Source organism: Chiloscyllium plagiosum, unplaced genomic scaffold, assembly GCF_037043375.1.
Source record: "Chiloscyllium plagiosum isolate Xiang-an unplaced genomic scaffold, Cpla_swu_hap1 HiC_scaffold_26, whole genome shotgun sequence".
Lineage (NCBI taxonomy): Eukaryota > Metazoa > Chordata > Chondrichthyes > Orectolobiformes > Hemiscylliidae > Chiloscyllium > Chiloscyllium plagiosum.
In genome coordinates this window covers 20,361,811-20,382,219 of record NW_028270164.1, presented here as the reverse complement: position 1 = coordinate 20,382,219, position 20,409 = coordinate 20,361,811, and the positions used below count along the sequence as shown (strand labels likewise).

The 20,409-nt window shown below is 39.1% G+C and overlaps 1 protein-coding gene across 1 annotated transcript in view; it reads right to left on the bottom strand.

The window, feature by feature from the left end:
• Positions 1 to 15,599, bottom strand: part of LOC122563149 (MAP kinase-activated protein kinase 2) — a 218,465-nt gene extending 202,866 nt beyond the window's left edge. Inside the window, exon 1 of the mRNA XM_043716616.2 lies at positions 15,128 to 15,599. Coding sequence (XP_043572551.1) covers positions 15,128 to 15,373 — 246 coding nt within the window. The 5' untranslated portion in view covers positions 15,374 to 15,599. The remainder of the gene's footprint in view (positions 1 to 15,127) is intronic.
• Between the last annotated feature and the right edge of the window lie 4,810 nt (positions 15,600 to 20,409).

Sequence of the window (20,409 nt, the reverse complement as noted above, 5' to 3'; positions counted from 1 at the left end):
TTAGGCCGCTTTTATATCTTTCCCCTCTCACCCTAAACCTATGCCCTCTTCCCTGGGGTGGGAGAGTCCAAAACTAAAGACCTTGTCTGTTTATACTATCCATGCACCTCATGATTTTATAAACCTCTATAAAGGTCACCCCTCAGCCTCCAATGCTCCAGGAAAAACAGCCCATCTATTCAGCCTCTCCCTTCTTGAAGGCCAATGAAGCAAGTTAATAATAAACCTTTGAAATTTAAATATAAATTTCTAACTAAATTAGAATGCTTTCTGCTTGTTTTTTTTCCCCTCCTTCTTTCTTAAGTTACCCTTTCTTTATTAATATGTCCCAACATTTCAACTGATTGTAATTAAATTTCCTTCTCTGTCTTCTACTTTGTTTTTGTTTGTGGCTTGTGGCTTCCTTCTTTTCTTTCCTTAAGGAAAAATGTCACGGCACATACTTGAGATCCTCAAATAAGACATTGAAGCAATTGTGCCTTTATCAGACTGACATTCCAGAGAATCCTGGAGTTGATATTATGCAGTCAATATTGCAGTCTATTTAGAGTTGATCTCCCCAAATGCATCACCACAGCAATTTCTGGCCCATTAAATCCAAATTTAAATCTGATTCCAAAAGGCCCATCGAACATTGTCAAGTATCTTGTGATAATGGACCAGTGTTAAAGACAAGCAGAGAGTTCTCTCGCTATCATAAATAGTGATCATCAACCAATGGTGCCAGTTACACACACATCAATTGATCATTTTGGTCTTTGTGGGGCTTTTTTATGTCAATGTGCCTGCTAGACCTCCCCAGTTACCCCGGAAATCCAAGTAATCAATTCTGTGCAAAACACTTTCAAATTTCCAAAGGATGTGGCAATGTGTTACCTTACACAAAGGGAGTTTGCATTTTCCCCTTAAATCTTTAAACGATGCAAAAACTGAAACACAAACGCACACACTCACTCTATTCCAAAACTTATCAATTTATTTTTGTTTTCCAAGGTACAAAACTAAAGAGATTCTGTCTGAGTGGGTGGTATATCACCATTGGAAATCAAATACACTGCTTAAATGACCAACATCAGGATGTCCTCTTGTATTCTCCTGGAGAGGTCTAGTGCAGATGGGTCAGAAATCTTGTACAAAGTATTAGGTAAAGTAACATCTTTTCTAGTCTTCTCTCTGAACAGCCAACCCATAACACAAAACTCTTAAATGTTGCTCCATCTCCAAGGTAATACCTTAGACTTTGGGAATAAGTTGGTGCGCTGGAGTTCTAATGTGCTGAGGTAAGGAAGGGCATTGATCAGAAGCAGTAGAGGGATCGGCTGCAGAGAAAAGGAGGGAAAGTAGAAAGTGGCTATTTCATATATAAAAACTGGAATGAAGAGGGTTTGGAAACATCTGGCTTTTGGTGACACTTTCAGCAAGAATTCCAGACTTTCTAAAAGACATCATGGCTCATGTCTTTATCCAGAACAGCCTGTCATATGATGGATTAATAAGCGCTGATGCAGGTTCTTCGAGCCTGTGCAACCATTCAATCACAACTGATTTGCACCTCAACTCACTATTTCTTCACATCTCTTGATACCAATAACAAACAAATTAAACAACAGCCCTGAAAATTTCATGTGACCCAGCAACCTTTAGTAGTGTAAACTCCAGATGTTCACTTCCTTCACACAAATAAAAGTGATTTGTGATTTCACACCTGAATTCAAATTTTAAATATTCATCCCCCTTGGTCTGAAATACTTCCTGTCTATCTACCATATCATACCTAGTCATTTAGTGGTACTGAACTTGAATACTGCTGACATTTTTTGCCAAAATGTTTTGTCTTATACTAATCAGGACACTTCACAAGAATTCCCAAATGTACCAAATAAAATTTCTATTTCATGACAGCAAAGTGCTGATTGGTGGGAAAGTGGACTCTGATTGGTAAAAGCATCGTTGTAGACAATGTACCAGTTAGATGATGACGGACAGCAAACTACTGAAGTATTGAACCAAGCATGTTGACTTCAACTGGTCAAGGCATTACCCAAGAATTGAAACAATGAATGGTCGGCACCTATTTTGTTGACTTGAAACAGTGCATGTATATACGTTCTTTTTGTCCACAAAGAATAGGACCCCGTGTATTAATATATGCAACTTTCAGCATGCACAAGATGCATACAGCTGGCTGATAATCTTAAAGTGTTTGACAGCTTAATGCTTTGCACATTTAGGACACCTAACCTCCTACCCCTTGCATATTTCCAATTTGCAGTTGACAGGTTTGCTATAATTAAATCTGCAGCTGCATGCAAGGATTTCTTTGCACCTCTTAATAGGCTCTATTCTATTCCCAAAATCACTTGTTAAATGGAGAAATGAGCTCTCTCTTCTTGATGTCTTAGTTGAGACGCTGTCCATGGGATTCTCAACCACTTATTGGAAGCCTACCATCGATTGTCAACATATCCATTGAGATTTGAGCAGTTCCATGCGCTATTAGATTGACAACCTCATAGATAGGATCAGAACCATTTGTTCACCATGAAACCTTGACGCTGAAGCAGGGTACAACAAAACCATCTTGTGGCGTAATATCTCCCCAATCAGATTTTCAGTAGCAACACAAGCAGCATTCTCCAATAATAGGATGCTGCTGTTAAGGCAAAAAGATATTCGACCTTTCTCACAAATGAGTAATCAAGTTCATGCAATATATCCCAAAGACCAGACACTAACAAGGAGCATATTCCTTTGACTGTTTACAATATACTGTACAAGGTACTGACTGTACCCAAACTGCCCTTGCTTGCAAAGATCAAAGAGAATCCAATATTAGATGCTATTCTGCGACAGAATGAAATTTGCTAAATAAACTCGAGCATACAAAGAATAACACTGGCAACCAATTTATGGCTGTCATTCAGGCTCACACTGTAGTGTATTGCACGATCTGAAAGATACTAATATTAATTCACACAGCCTTGTTCCTTGCAGACAAAGATCACGTACACACCCTGCACCATTTTCAACTCAAAGTGCGTGCCTGACATTTGCTGGGCTTATTTCTCAGAACAATGCTTTGACTAAAAAGAGTCAACTTGCCTGGTTTAAAAATTAAACAAAGTTTGGTCGTTTACTGTCATTCATCATCTAACTGATGAACTAACTATGGCAATACTACTGTCAATCAGTACTCTCTTTTTCAATATAAATAAGTTTTTCTTTTAGTAGCATTTCTTGCAAATTGTCCTGGCGAGGACAAAATGCTTCCATCAAAATGTATCTTTTTCCAGTAATACTCATATCAAAATATCTTAGGCTGAGAGGTGATCAAATTGAGGTGCATAAGTTCAAGGGAATATAGGTCAAGCTTGAGCAAATTGTCCTCATGTTTCAACTCTTTAAGGAGTTACATTATTAATGCAAACTAATAGTGTACAGGTTTCAAGGTTGATACATTCAGTCCTCATTACCTCCAAGTGATAGGGGTATGTAGAACAAATAAGCATGGATATGCCCTATGTGTAGATTTCTTATGTCCCTGAAGGACCACAATCAGTTTGCAATCAGGAAAAAAAAACATGGGGACTGGGGCTAACTTTTCAAATATGCAGATCCACAGGTCGAAAATCAACAGATAATGAGCATTGAGGGTGTCCCTTTCCTGAGGTAGCATGTCCAAAATGGACCGCAGGTTTCCAGTGGGAATCTAAGGCTCGAAAGAACTGAACCTCTATGAAAGAAAAGCCAAAATTCCATAAGTCTTTATAATTACTTCTTGCATCAGAGTTATAGCTTTCAATAATTTGTCTACTTATTCCTTTGTTTCCCCACAACTAAATATTTCTACCTTAATTTCAATTCAGCTTTGTCAGATCCAGAGCAGATTTTCACACAATGATCTCAGCTATCATAGGTTCCTCAATAGTCAAGTCTCTCCATATTTCTTTGAAACTTTTAGCTCCTATTTACACAATCTACAAAGCTTCCTTGATTAATTCAGCTGAAAACATAGATACTGAACTCTCCAAAACCAAAGCCCCTAATATACACTATTGGATGAAATATTGGAGAGCATTACAAAAAAATTAACTCTCACAAGACCTAGTAGTTTTCAAATTATGTTGCACATATCTTGTGCAAATGCTTAAGACATTGCAACATTGTTTTCTATCATTCTAAACCAAAATACAAACTTGCTTAAAATGGATAAATTTGCATTTTCACTAGAACAATTTCAAATGAACCTACCAATCATCAGAATACCATGAGCACACAAGCTAATTTCAATGTCAATAGTTAGCACCTCAATACTCCATACATACACTGCTAATGTCATTCAACAAATTGATTGGTGAACATTAAATCAGAGCAGTATTAAACAGATTAGATATATTTCTGAAAATGGATTTCAATGGAACAGTTTTCCCCAAAGTGCCAATAATTCCAACAGCTATTCACATCACCTTGAAAATAATGGCACAACAAATACTGCATTTAGTTAAGTAATAACATTTTCCCCCAAAGTGAGCAATTGGATTTACAGATTCAAAAAAGACAAGAGAAAACCTCCAAATAAAGGAAATGAAGTGATCTCATCCACATGGAATAATTTTCTGTACTCTACTGAGAAGTCATCCTTATTACTCTGAAATTTACTTTATTGAATGGGGTGCTCTCTTTGCCAAATGTTTTTGTTTTGAGAAGCCAGGACAATTGGTATTTTATCAAGACATGATATGACATGACATCAGTATCAAAACATTGCATCAAGTGAAAAAATTGCAATATGCTTTCCTCCATGTAAGCTGTGCACCTTAAAAACTACATCAAGATTTGTTCTTATGTTTTATGCACAGTTTACTACTATTTGGATACAAGTCATCTTTATATTATAAACAACTACGAAACTCACAGCAACAATTGAATTAAAACTACCAGCACCATTATTTTATGGAATTAAAAAGACACAAGCATAGTAGTTGATGTCTGGGCAAATATCCATTAAAAACAAACAATTCATTGGAGTTACATCACTGGGAGGACGAAGGTGCTACAGTGCTTTCCAACACCTTTGTGCACCTGCCCTGGGGACAAAATCAATACAGGCCTAGGAAAAGATAGCTCCAATACAAGTCTTCTGCATGATGCAAAACAATGTGGGCAGCACAGTGGTTAGCCCTGCTGCCTGACAGCGCCAGAGACCCAGGTTCAATTCCTGCCTCAGGCAACTGTCTGTGTGGAGTTTGCACATTCTCTCCTTGTCTGCGTGGGTTTCCTCCGGGTACTCCAGTTTCCTCCCACAGTCCAAAAATGTGCAGGTTAGGTGAATTGGCCATGCTAAATTGCCCATAGTGTTAGGTGTAGGGGACTGGGTCTGGGTGGGTTGCTCTTTGGAGGGTCGGTGTGGACTTGTTGGGCTGAAGGGCCTGTTTTCACACTGTAGGTAATCCAATCTCATCTAAAACACAGTGAACAGTGTGAACCCAACTCTGCGTAATATTATGGATAGCATGTTTTTGAAGGAGAATTGTTGCATGTGTGTTTTTGGAATTGGTCTATTAAGACCAGGGTTATAAACAAAATGAGGTAATGCAAAATACTTTCAACTCATGCTATACCTGCCTTACATTTATTTGATGTACAGTAAACACGTCAGTTTTAACTTTACCTATCTGAGCAAATTTGAAAGCTTTATCTAGATGCCAAATGAAAATCATTCTTTTAGTCAGACCCAATATGAGAAAGTCATAAAAAATGTCCAGCCTTCTGCACACAGAGGTTCCTTTCGAAGCATTACTCAAATACTAAGAACTCAAACTACTTTGAAAAATAGAGTAGCTTTCACAATTCCAACTCAACTGATGTATTATGATATCACTACATCAAACATACAATGTTTATAACTGTGTACTTTCAACAAACCATGTATTTTAATGCCAGTAAAAATATTTTTTCTGTTGTATAACATCAGGAAGACAGAGGGAAATTTCAAAAAACTTTGGGATGGAGGGAGGGGAAGAAATGAAGTACTGAGTCAGATCATTTCTGAAGTCACAAATGTTAGCAGTCACTCATTTGGTAACAACCTTGACTCTCAAAAGAAAGGCTGTGAGTTCAAAGTCCTACTTCAGAACTTGAGTGGAAAAATCAAAACTGGCATTTCAGTATGGAACTGAGAGAATGCTCTACTGTTGAATGAGTTTTCTTGATAAGAGTTTAAACTGAAGTCCACCCACTCATAAGTTTGAAGATCCCACAACATGATTTCAAAAAAAAACAGCGTAAGTGTTAATCCTGGTGTTCTGGCCACCAAAACGTATTCCCCAATCAATATCACTAAACAGATTATCTAGTCATTATTACATTGCTGTTGTGGATGCTTGCAATGGACACACTGGCTGACTCATTTCCTACTTTATAACAATGACTACTTCATTGGATTCCAGACTGCTTCACTGCAGGTGGCCACGCAAGGTGCTATATAAATGCAAGTCTTCCTTCGTTTAATGCAAACTAAAACATGTTGTGTAAAATAGCAAATAGTGGAGAATACATGAAAAGTCTGACATATGCAGGGTTTTGTTAAGATGTACAAAACACCTTAGAACAAAACCTATGATACTGAGACCAGATGGCAAGGTTCCTCTTGCATTGTTCAAGTCATGCTTTAAGGTATGCTTTATGGTAGTGGGACTTTAGTAATAATAAAACTCCAACTGGTTCATTAATGTCCTGACAATCCTACATATAACTCCATGCTCAGAATACATGTTGATCTTATTGCCCTTTTAAGCTGTTTAAAAAATATATAAATGAAGATGTATTCTTGGAGTAACTGGACAAGGGCAATAAATACAGCCTTGCTAACTTCAGTAACACCTTAACAACATGAATTACAACTTGGAAAAAATACAAACAATAGCAAAATTCAGATGCCAGAATTTTGCCAGAATCTCGTGTACATCCAAAGTTGGACAAGCTGGAGAACATTTTTCCAGGTTAAAGACAATGTCCTGAGGGAAATATGGTGCAAAATTACCTTTGAGGCAATACCATTGAGAACGTGAGCAGATGATCAGCAAACAACCAACAGGAAGGATTTACAAAGCAGTAATGCAATTAAGAGCTTCAGATTACAGGTACAGTAGCACCTCGACATACGAACGACCCGTTCACGAACAAATCGGTCTACGAACAGGATTGTACATAAAATTTTGCTTCAACGTACGTACGAAATTCAAGGTACGAACGCAAAAAGCCCGTGTGCGACCACGTGGTTTCATTGTTCTGCTTTGCTACTCGCTGGTTAAACATAAAAGCTCTCGGGCCCCGTGTGATCTCATTCAATTTGTCTTTGGCGCGTGCGCTGTGAACAGCCGTCCAAGCATTCTTATGCTATCCGAGCAATGGGAAAAATTGATTCAGTTCGCGAACTTTTCAGTTTGCGAACCGGGTCCCGGAACGGATTAAGTTCGTAAGTTGAGGCGCTACTGTATATCAAAATCAGCATGGTGAATTCAAATTGTCCCTCCAGGCCGTCTGGACCTACCTGACTATATTAAGATTTTTAATTCTGTCACTTGTAGTTTTGAAATGCCTACAAGATGTGGTGCAATTGAGAAAGATACTTTGAAATGTTTAAAATAAAAAATTAGATTATTCAACCAGATTTGACAAAAATGTTCTCACTCAAGAACACCACACACGCTTTCAGATGCCTGTTCATACAGTCAGAATGACTCATCTGGATACTGTAGAAGAAACTAAATTGATCCTTTTGTCACAAGGAAATATTCAGCATTGAGACCAGATTTTTGGGAATTAAGTATCTATGAAAACTTCTATCACATTGACTAAATTTGTCACTTCCTGGTGACAAGATGAGCAGGCAAATGCACACACACACCCCCCCAATATGAGAGCGCACACGATGGCAGGAGGGAGATGAACATAAATGCAAACTTAATGTGAGGTAAGTGCAAAAACTCACCATCTTTCTTTAGCAGTTTTTTATACATTAAAAAGATGCATAAACAAGACAATAACACTAAACAATCATAGGTGATTCACCTTTGATCTCTCCTAAACTTTAATGCAAACTAATTGTGCAGTCAAGGGCAAATCTTTTGATGCAGCGATCAGTCAGCTGTGGTAAAACACAGCTGGCAGATTTGTCAGTGCTTGGACCAGTGAGTCACCTCACCCACAGGTTTTGGATAGAAGTGTTTAAATACTAATATATTCGTATACTATCAGGGGCTGATTTTTTTTTTTTAAAAAGCTTCATGAAATCATTTGTATCACTTCTGATCAGTCCACAAATTCACTAACAGGTTCTAATTCAATTCTCAAGTATTCCAGATGTCTTTCTTCTTCAAAGTCAAGCTTGTAAATCTAACCAGTTGAACATCAGGCACCAAGAGACAATTAAATTTTCACAGCTCTGCTACCCTGATATGTTCAATCTTAACCTTTTCAATATATCATGCCAACTGATGCTTTGTTACAACTGAGGCTGTTCAAAGGAGTTTGGGGAACTTAGATAATACATTGAATCACACCAGAACTTTGTCAAATTTAATCAACTTTCACATATCACAGTTTCCCATGCATTTAGGTATGATAGAGAAACTCTTCTCATTATAAGATTGTTATTTGTTCATCCAATTGTTAGAGCTCTTGCTGATTTTTCATTATTTTTATATCAATTTTGATTCAGAACTATGAATTGGGAACGGAGAGTGACAGATGACTTTTGGAGTGAGTGTAATATGAAAACAGACCAACCTTTTACTTACTTGAGGTCAGGCCTGGAAAATAATTGCACGTTGGTTACTGATCAAAATTTGGCAGACACTTTGATCACCAAGAAGAGCATTATGTTTAACTAGATAGCAGGAGTCAGCTATTAACAAGATCAGTAGTTGGGAATTAGTTGCAGTCAGTCTGGGAAAGATTTTATGCTCAAGGAGTTGGCAGATGTTGAATGGTTGAGGGGATCTTGTAAAGGAGATGGTCAGTCTGTCAGGGAGTGGTCAGAGTTTGAATTGAGTTTTGGACTGTTTTCTGTAAAACAAAATGAATCTAGCTATTGATGCTATGGCTTGAAGATTTGCAAACTCCCTGGATAACCTCCTGTGAGCAGCTTGTGGAAGCTCAGAATAGAAAGCTTAAGTATTACTGCTTTTTCAGAGCAAATTGCAAATGTGACCTTGATTGACATCTTCAGAAAACCAAACAAGAAACCTTCTATGCCTGCGAAACAGCACATCTTGAAAACTACCCAAGTGGTCTGGCCAAGTTTGTTACTTTCCCTTTAATTGAGTTTGTCTGTTTTTTGTAGAGATAGGGCTGAAATAAAGGTTCTGTGGTTTATAACATAGACCAATAACAGGTTACTTAGTTGTTTCGTTTTGCTCTATTAAAGTTGTTATATTGTTAATAAATTGCTAAGTCTTTAAGATACGACCAGTATCTGGAATTGATTACTTGCAGATTCTGAGATTGGCTGGTCAAAATTCTGGTTGGGAGCCATTGGGGTTAATTTTGAGAGTCTTTGAAGGTTTTAGTTTTACTGCATTGTGAATATGGAGGTAGAAAGACTTGGTTTGGCTTGCTGTCTCCTTGTCATAACATATTGCACTATTGCCTAGAAGAAAAATTCAAGTTTCTTAAAAAAACTAACACATTTTCAAACTAGAAGTGAATCACTTCACCTAATCAATGGTACGATTTATAAAACTTGAAAAGTCAAGATGCTATGTTTCAGAACTATTGCAGTTGTGGATTTTCTTTCTATAAAACAAAAATCACTATTTCGAAACACGAGTATCTGTCATGGGTTTTACTGATGCTATAAAAATGCAATAATCTTTTGAATCAGATGCTAATGTTCATGCACTGAATTCTTTGAAGTACAGATGAAATAACTGAAAGGAAAAAGATGCTCACACCATCCAAAAGTATACTGTATGGCTTCAATTATTTTATTGCACACATCACCATCAATATAATTTCTTGTCATTTCTTCCCCTTGCTTTGCTCTCCCTGACACGGCTTTCCCTGACTGGCCTAAACTTTCTCTTTTGGAGGTCTTTTCACTTAAGTTCCAAGCAAACCTCAAAAAGAGATTGTGCTACACTTAAAGGAATTGAGAAGAAAGGGATTTGAATATCTTTCCTTTTGGTAAGAATAAAACGAGGGTTACTTATCTTCGATTGCCTGCAAATCTGCATGATGATTATTGGCCTGTTTCTAAAGTTCGGAATTATAAACTAATCTTTGCTAAATAAATATTTTACATTACACACAAAGCTACACCGAACATCAAGTCTGCACAGGAGGACATACATCGGTCATTACAAAACTGCTAGAAATATTCAGAAGTATATTTGGAGAAAAATAGAATTGGTGATTAACATCAATGACCCTTCATTAAAACAGAAGAATCACCACAAAGTGTTAATGCTGTTTCTCTCCACAGACACTGACTGATCTAAGTATTTCCAGCATTTTCTGTTTTTTTCATTTCAAATTTCTGGCATTTTCAGTACTTCCCTACACAATACCATCCTGGGCTAATTCTAAAGCCTTGAACTACAGTAATCCCCCTGTACCCATGGGGGATATGTTCCAAGACCTACCGCAGATGCCCGAAACAGCAGATAGTAGTGAATCCACTCATTTTAAATGGAAAACATGCCTCCCTGGCAGCCCCTTGGTCCCTGATCCTGGCATGTTTCACGTAATATGTTCAGGCCACGGTAAACCGCAAGTAACGGAAACCACGGTTACAGTAGTTGTCCTGTCTTAAGAGGTGACCCTTACTATAAATCTATGGCACCTAGTCTGCCCCATTCACCTGCGAGTTCTAATTAAAAGTTATTGATCTGAAATGTAAATTGCTTTTCTCTCTCCATGGATGCTGCTGAACTTGCAGAGTGTTTTCAGCATTTTTTCATTTCAGATTTCCAGCAGTCACACTATTTTGCTTTTAGGAATGCATTACTGCTACTAGGGTTACATGCATCATTTTGCTCCTCCACACGATCTAAACTTTTTAGTAGAACTATAATTTTGTCTTAAAAGGATAAAAATACAAGACATTTTATGTTGAAGTCGCTGTCCTCTATAACATTGATTTCTCTGATATTTTCTAAAATACTACACTTTGTTCTACACACACTCAAAATGTCACTTATTGGAAGAGTTGTGTTTTGGAACATCTAAACAGAAAGCAGAATTCATTCAAATTTGGTGCAACCATAGTTCATGAAAATGCAAGTGTCAACTCTTACACGAATAGTACAAGTTAATTCTTTTAAGTTTGCGTCACATATAGACAGGGTGGTTGAAAAGGTGTTTGGCACATTTGCCTTCATTGCTCTGTCCTCTGAGTATAGGAGTTGGGATGTCATGTTGAGGTTGTACAGGAGATTGGTGAGGCCTCTTCTAGAATACGGTGTCCAGTTCTGGTTGCCCAGTTATAGGAAGGATATTATCAAGTTGGAGAGAGTTCAGCAGAGATTTACCAGAATGTTGCCATGGAAGGTTTAAGTTATCAAGAAAGGCTGGATAGGCTGGGACTTTTGTCACTGGATTGTACGAGATCGAGAGGCAAACTGATAGAAGTCCATAAAGTAATGACAGGTACAGATGGAGTTGATGGTAGTTGTCGTTTCCCTAGGATGGGGGATTTCAAGACTGGGGGCATATTTTTAAGGTGTAAGGAGATATGTCTTTTTTAAAAATCTAAGAGACAATTTTGTTTTTACACAGAGGGTGGATCACATATGGAATGAACTTCCTGAGAAAGTGGTGGACGTGGGTACAATTACAAATGTTTAAAAGACATTTGGACAGATACCTGAATAGGAACGTTTTGGAGGAATATAGGCCAGGAGCAGGCAGGTGGGAGTAGTTGAGTTTGGGATTATGTTCATACAACATATAACAATGTAGAACAGGCCCTTCGGCCCTCGATGTTGCGCCAACATGTGAACTCATCTAAGCTCATCCTCCTACACTATCCCATCATCATCCATGTGCTTATCCAGATTGTTTAAATCTCCTTAATGTGGCTGAGTTAACTACATTGGCAGGCAGGGCATTCCATGCCCTTACCACTCTGAGTAAAGACCCTGCATCTGACATCCATCTTAAAGCTATGTCCCCTCGTACAATCTGGCATCATCATCCTAGGGAAAAGATTTTCACTGTCTACCCTGTCTATCTGATCCTCTGAGCAGCTTGTACGTCTCTATCAAATCCCCTCTTCGCCTTCTTCTTTCCAATGAGAACAGACCCAAGTCTCTCAGCTTTTCCTCATAAGACCTTCCCTCCAGACCAGACAACATCCTGTAAATCTTCTCTTCACCTTTTCCAATGATTCCACATCCTTCCTGTAATGGGGCAACCAGAAATGTACACAATATTCCAAGTGCGGCCGCACTAGCGTTTTGTATAGTTGAATGGAATGGTTGAACCGAAGGGTCTGTTTCCATGCTGCATGATTCCAAGACTCTAAGTTCAATAGGCAAAACTACACAATTTGTGGGCCTGAAAAAAAAATGCAAATGCATTGATCCACGCTGAATCTCAAATCACTTCCTATGTCAATAACAAATAGAGGAAGAGAACTAGTTTTATCCATGCAGAACTACAAGTTAAAATAGATTTAATGTATTCCTTCAATTTAATCCAGCAAACAACTTCCACTATAGAAAGCAATCTACACTCTAAAAGAAAATAATTGTTAACACTGCTTCACATCACTTTAAGATCAAAAATGCTAATGAATTAAGTCAGCTTGCAACATGCTACAGAAGGTCAAAGCAGAGTACCAGTTATACACAAGTAATTATGTTTTGTGGCTTTTCCTACAGCTGCAATTTTTTTTTTAAGATTGTCTTTCTTGTTCAGTCCAAGCCCCAAGCATGTTACTATGATCCCCTCTCCTAAACAAATCCAGAAATATTGCACTGTCTTCTGGTCTTACTCACTTTTCACCAAGAATTCAACCTGCAAACCCCATCCCCTTCAGAAGATATTCCCCTCTGAATATCTTCAAGCATCTGATTTAAGTCACTGAATCATTGCTTTTTCATTTACCTCAGTGTCTGCTTTACAAACTTCTCCCAGCTCAGTGGGCGTAGAAAGATCATTAACTTGAAGTGTTTATTTATTCAATTTTTCCCTCTCTATAAATGCCACCTGAGCCACTGATTGTATCTTGCATAATCTGTTATTTAGGCTTTATCCTTTTCAATCTGGCTGGTATCCTATGCCATTATTCTTATCCTTTCACCTTGGTCAGTCACTTCTAAATCAGCAGATGATGGCAAATCAAGTACAATATTTTTGTCACCAAGTTTCACTGTAAGAACTTTATAAACGGTCCCAACAATGATATCTCGGTTGGACAGTCGAAATTCAGTGATGGATTCTGCCAAGCTGTCAGAACATTTTAAACAGGCTTTGTTTTATTTTTCAGAGATGAATATGAAGATACACAGAAAATGCTTCATAACTGCCTTGTCTAAAACATAATTGAACCACTTATAATATGTTTAAGAAAAATTAAGACATGGAGGGGCATCAACACATTTGTCAATTGGAGAGAGTCAAAATTACATTGATAACAATATTAATTAACAATAAGCATAGTTAACAGACACAAATATAGACCAATTGCTGAACTTGAGCACACTTAAAAGACAAGCAGCTTAGAATAATATCTGGCCCACAAAACTCAGCTAAATAACCTTAAACTCAATACAATGTACAATAGTTCCACAAAATAACATCAGTGCTGCTGGCAATGCTCAAGTTTCCTTTGAGTAAGTTATGCCTCTCAGGAGAGATGAACAAGGTTATGTCCCTAAGGTCCTTTCTAGTTCTGTGCCAGCAGTCCAGGATATTTGAGGTTAATCGGAGAACTATCACAAATCCACGTTAAAGACATTATGCAAGAATATCTGGCACACCAAAACCTGGCTAGAAGCTGCGTTCTACTCTCCTCCTGAATAGTCAAAACAATACACAGATATGACAGCACTTTTCCATCGGAAATTTGGCCAAAGATATGCTGTTTTACCTCATGGAGGAAACATTAATAGTTGGTCAAAACCGTGTAAACTTCAAATATATACAAATAGCAGGTTGAGAAGTTGTGTTTTAAATCTTTTTCACAATAGCTAAGTGATAACGAGAGATGAATATTCTTTTTCTCACTCCCTGCGATGGGCGAATTATTCCCCAAGCTCCGCCATGGACATAAACCATGAGATTTTGTGGGGAAAAATATCTCTACCAGACGAGGCGATTCCAAGACCCCGAAGAAATGCTCATTGTCCGCCCTCACTTCCATCTCCACACACATCACTCCTGCTACAACACCAAACAATACGTGTTACTGAAATGACAAACTTATTACACTCCCGAAACAGGGAAGCCTCGAAAGAAAGCGCATCTGTCTGTCGATGCTCGAGGTGAACGTTGTCAACTGAACAGTTTCCCCCCCACGACGATTTCAAAACGACAGGAGAGCCGGGAATGGCAGATGGGCAACTTCATTTGCTGAAAAACAGAGCCGATACTCTCCGCATCCTGGTGTGTCAGAGAGAGAGAGAGAGGGGGGGGGTCCGTATTGTCCTCAAAGCATGCACTCCCTCTCGCTTTTTGTTTGTATCGGAGATGGGAGAGGTTTCACTGTGACAAAGCAATACAAACAAGTAAAAGCGAGTCAATTTCCATTGTAGGGGTCTGGGAGGAAATCCACCTGCCGTACACGTTCTCAACCTCCACCTAAATGTCTCCATTTGGTGTCTCTTCCCAGTTTTAGGGAGCCTTTTAGGCCCAACTCGGAGACAGATAATCTTTCTAACCCTTTAGTTCTCTCAGATACTTCAGAAGGTGCCCCACGCCCGTGTTAGAAAGCTGCAGTGGCGGACAAATTCATTCTTGCTTAACAAAATCCTTTGGAAACATTCTAAACTCTACATTCTAGTAGTCTGCCTGACTCCCCCGGATCTTTCGGGAGTTTACTTCAAACTATATTCACGGAAGATCGATCGAGCGGATAACGTGAGTCTCGCCGCTGTCAAACTTGGACGCTGGAACTTACCTTCAGGGCAAATTTCTCCTGGGTTTTCTTGCTGAAACATTCCAAAACTTTGCCATTGATGCCCAGTCCCAGAACCTGCGCCGTGACCTTGTAGTCGTCAGTGATGGCGTTTTTCTTGGTCTGAGCGCCGGTTCTCTGTAGCTGGAAAGGAGCTTGGGGAGGAGGGTAGAGGGAAGCCGGAGGCGGCGGCTCTGGGATCTGGTTACCTTGTTGCGGATCCCGGGCTGTCGCAACGTTCGACAACATTGTTACATCGGAGCTCGATACTTTGTAACCCAGAGCAAACCCCCGGCTCCTATCAGACAAAGTTACAGACTTGCCACCAGAGAAGTAACTAGACTCCCAACAAAGCCGCTGGACCCCCTTGTCAGGAAGTAACGATCAAAATCCAAATCTCCCTTTTCCTTCCCTCTTAATCAAAGCCTAGCTCAAGATCCCACTTGGTCAGTTTCACAGCACTTCACTTCCAATTGAGTTTCAGTGGAAACAGACGTGCTGACGTCAAAGCCTCACTACCAGACGGGGAGAGTCATGACGGTCTTTTCTTAAAGGTGGTCGGGACAAAGGACGCTTAAAGGCAATGTCTGCTTCGCCCTTCCTGGAGGATCGTGGCGGAATTTCAGTCGTGAAATCGGAGCCATTTTGATCGTGCTTGTCAGAAATGCTATTGGGTTCAGAAATGTCATTACACCCAAGATAAAACCAAAAGACAGGAGGCAACAAAAGAGGACTTGCCCCTTGGGCCCAGATTTTCACTCATGAGTCCAGTCCAGCCATCAGCCTGCTGCCCAATCTTAACAATAGCATAGAAATTGTAAAGACAGTCTCTTTCGAGATGTCATGATACACCTCTGGAGCAGGTCAAATTTGAACCCAGGCTTTATCAGACTCAGAAATAGGGGCTTTCGCAATGCTCCACAAAAACTCCCTTAACAAAACAGATTGCATTCAATCCAGGTAAATGTGAGGTGATTCACTCGGACAGGATAAACAACTTGAGGAAAGATATGATGAACAGTAGGACCCTGGAAGCACTGAGGATCAAAGAGACTTTGGAGTTGTATAAGGCTGAAGTCAGACTGCACCGTCTTTTAAGGTAGTAGGGCAGGTTGATAAAGGGCTAAGAAGTCATAGAGGATTCTTACCACCATTAGCTGAGGCATAGAGTTTAAGAGCAGAGAAGTTAGTTGGAACTATATCAAACATTAGTTAAGCCACAGCTGGAGTATTGTGTTAGTTCAGGAATTCATATTATAGTAGAGATGTGATAGCAGTGAAGAGGGTGCATAGAATATTTAGCCTTTGTGGTGAAGAATTTCATTTATGAAGAGAAATTGGACAGACTAGGGTTGTTTTCCTCATTTATCTCTCCACCCTTCAGGCACTCTGCCTGTATTCCTGATGAAGGGCTTTTGCCCGAAACGTTGATTTTACTGCTCCTCGGATGCTGCCTGAACTGTTGTGCTTTTCCAGCACCACTCTAATCTAGACTCTGGTTTCCAGCATCTGCAGTCATTGTTTTTACCTTGTTTTCCTTATAGTTGAGGAGATTGAGAAGGGGCATTATTGAGGTGTATAAAATTATTGGGCGCATAAACAGGACAGACAAGAATTAACATTTCTCCTCGATGGAGGAATCAATGACAAGGGGACTCGATTTAAGATAAAGGGCAGAAGGTTTAGAAGAGATGTGAGGGAGAATATTTTCACCCAGAGGGTGCTGGGAATCTAGAACACACTGCCTGTCAGGGTAGTAGAGGCAGAAACCCTCATTATATTTAAGAAGTATTGAGATGTGCACTTGTGATGTCAAAGCTTATAAGCCGATGGGATGTCACAATCATATTTTTGTCTCGTATTCTTTTGCTGTAAAGATGCTGGAAATGGGATTAGAATAGTTAAGGGGTTGTTTTAACTAGTGCAGCTGCGATGGGCCTAAGAGCCTTTGTGCTGTAGATCTCTATGACTCTATAAGAGTATATTATAAAAAGCAAACTGGCGCTATTACTAATCTACTATTACCACTGTCTTATAGTCCTCAGTCACTGACTTGTGACTGAGTCTCACCCAATTGGACCATTTTTTAAATCATCACTGCTAAGAAATCATGTGGAAGTTGTGAGTTCACCCAGGAGGAATCAATCCAATGCAGTCAGTCGCAGAAGAAAACTACATTGTGAAAGTTAATGGAAACTTTTAACTAAACATGCCTAAATGACTAGATAAATCTCACCAATAATTACATTTGTTGTTGCTAGTTGGAAGTTGCTTCATAATGTGTTTAAGTGCAAGACTGAGCATGGGGCTCTGCATTCCTCAATAACAGAACTTAACTCAACCGTGAAAACACACAGGATGTGCATTGATGAACTTTTGAAGAAGGTGGTTCACCTCCACCTTCTCAGAAGAAGCTAGGCACGGACAAGAATTGCCAACCGAGCCAGTGACACTCACACCCCATGAATAAAAGAGGTTCCTTTTTGAATTATATGTTCAACAAAGCATAAGACAACACATTTTCTCTTGCTAACCATCTTTATCATTATTCTGCCATTATCTCCCGCTGCTTTCTTTTTCATTCACTTCTCATTTTCACTTTCCTGCGTTTTTCTCTCATAACAGTCTGCTTAACAAGGATGTCACAATCATATTTTTGTCTCCTATTCTTTTGCTGTAAAGATTCCTTGGAAATGTGTTCTGAGTTCTGTACAAGAGACCACAATCCAAAAGGATAACCTATCTATTCTCTTTTCAGATTATGGTAAGAATTGTGGTGTATCACCATTATTTTCTGAATTTATTTCAGCAATTACAGCATTTTTGTTTGATTTTGTTCTGGGGTTTACTCTGCGCCAATCCTGGCAAACCTGACTGTCCAGTGCCAGGCTTGCTGTATGGCATCTCTACAGAAGACAACATTTGCTGCTGAGCCACTGATACAAACATATGTAGATGAAAATCTGAAATTCTGAGGAGGACCTCGATTCTCAGCAGGTATCACCATTCGATTTTTTTCATAAGCTTGTGATAATGAGATTGACATGTTTTCCTGAGATGCGCTGAAGGGGAAAAACAGCAAGAAAAATCTATGCTGCTGTTTCTGGCACATTTCCCAACTCAAGCTTTAATCAGATCCTGTGCAAATCCTTAAATTACATATTCCACAGTTGCTTTTTGGGTCAAATCTTGCATTTTGGCAATCTTTGAAGACAAATTCCCAGAACTGTTTTCAAAATTCAATGCAGGTACGTAAGAACTAAATAATTATTGTTTATCAGAGTGAATAGCTTCTAATAGAGAAAACTTCCTAATCGCACGACAGTACAATAGTGATTATCTGCAGTGTGTTCTTTTGAAGGTGTTTTGAGATCAGATATCAGCAATAAAGCTTCATGTTGTCTTAGTTCTATTGATGCCTCTGTGTCAATCAATGGATTGGAGGTAGGACAGGACTTGAGTGTCTACAAATTCATAATCAATGCCAGAGCAATCAGACTGTTCTCCAGTTTTGTTGCCTAGTCAGACACAAATACTAACAGTGTTTGGGAAGACACAGTATTTAGAATGAAAAGTTAAAACAGATAGCAACATTTTATTTTCATTTATTCTTTGATCTGACATAGAATTTGCTGGCAAAGCCAATATTGTTGTTCTTAAACTGAATGGATTGCAATTAAAAATCAATCACATTGGTATGGACCCAGACTTACACATATGTAAGACAAGGTAAGGATGACTGATTTCCTTCCTTAAAGGACCACAAGACCATAAGAACTGGAACAAAATTAGGTTGTTCAGTCCCTTGAATCTACTCTGTCATTCAATAGAATCATGGCTGATCTGACATTCCTCATGTTTCCTTTCCTGCCTTTCCCCAAACTCTTTGATTCCCCTACTGATCCTTTATTTTGAGACTGTGCCCTCTGGTCCTAGACTGTCACATGAGGGGAACTATCCCCTCAGCATTTATACTGTCAAGCCCCTTAGGAATCCTATATGTTTCAGGGCAATCTAAGATGGCGGCGATCTGAAACTTCTGCTATGCTGAGTTCTGCATCACAACTCAAGCAAAGTGGTACTTCGACCCTCCCCATTTAAGCCATTTCAGTAAAATTTGACATTAAAACAGTGTTCGAACCTTTACTAATCCCGTTTTGTCAATTGAAGATGACAAAACATGGAAAAGGTCCGAGTAAGTCCAAACACGTCAGACACCAGCCGAAGACATCGAGTACACCAGCAACCCCACCTGCTAGTTCGTTGGACCCAATTACTTACCAGGCTTTGGTCTGCACACTCATTTGACTCCTCAGAGGAAGTGAAAACCTTTCTGGACACTTTAAATTAGGCTGGATGGTTTAATGTGAATTGACAATAATATTTTTATTCCTTTTCTGAAAGGAAGTGTTGTTGGATATTTTCTGATATTAATCAGCGTTAATGTATAGTTGGGGAGGGGTGGAATACTTACTTCTAACTTCTTTGGTAATGCTGCTTTTTTTTTGGCTTGAGTTTGTGGTGCGGCTCAAGCTGGAAGAGGTTATGAAGGTGGTTGTGGGATGTGTAAGGGCCCCTATGGGCAGGGGGTAAATTCCCTCATTGAGTGCCTTTGGTACTTTATATTTTGTTTTGTTTTGTTTTTTGGGGGGGTATATAGTTCCTAAATGTTTTGTAAATTTGTTTGTTGTAGTAGTTTTAGCTTTTGTAGTTTTTTGGGGTCTATGAGTCCATTTTTGTTGATGCTCAGCGATTTGTAAGTCAAGTTTTTCCTCTCAGGAGTTCAAATGTTGTTGCAGAAGGTTATGGCTCGTGGTGTGGTTACATGGTGTACCTGGAACTTTAAGGGGATTCATTTGATAGTTAAGAGGAAAAAGGTACTTTCTAGCCTTAAAACGGAGAGGGTGGACCCTATCACAGGAGATGCACCTTAATGATAAGGAGCATTTGAAGTTGCAACAGGGTGGGTTTGATTGGGTGTATTTCTTGTCTTTTAATACTAGCAGTAACTAGCAGTGGCCATACTTGTTAGGAAGAACCTCCCGTTTAAACTACTAGATTATATTAAAGATTAGTACAGCTGGTTCATAATCCTTAAAGTCTTGATATAAGGGAAAGAGTATGGTAATTTGAATGTTTATTGTCCCCTGGCACACCACCGGAAATGACTGCCAGACTACTCAGACCCCTTGGCATCATGGTAGCCCACAAACCCACCAACACACATAAACAGCAGCTAATGAACTTGAAAGACCCCATACAGACAACAAGCAAAACTAATGTTA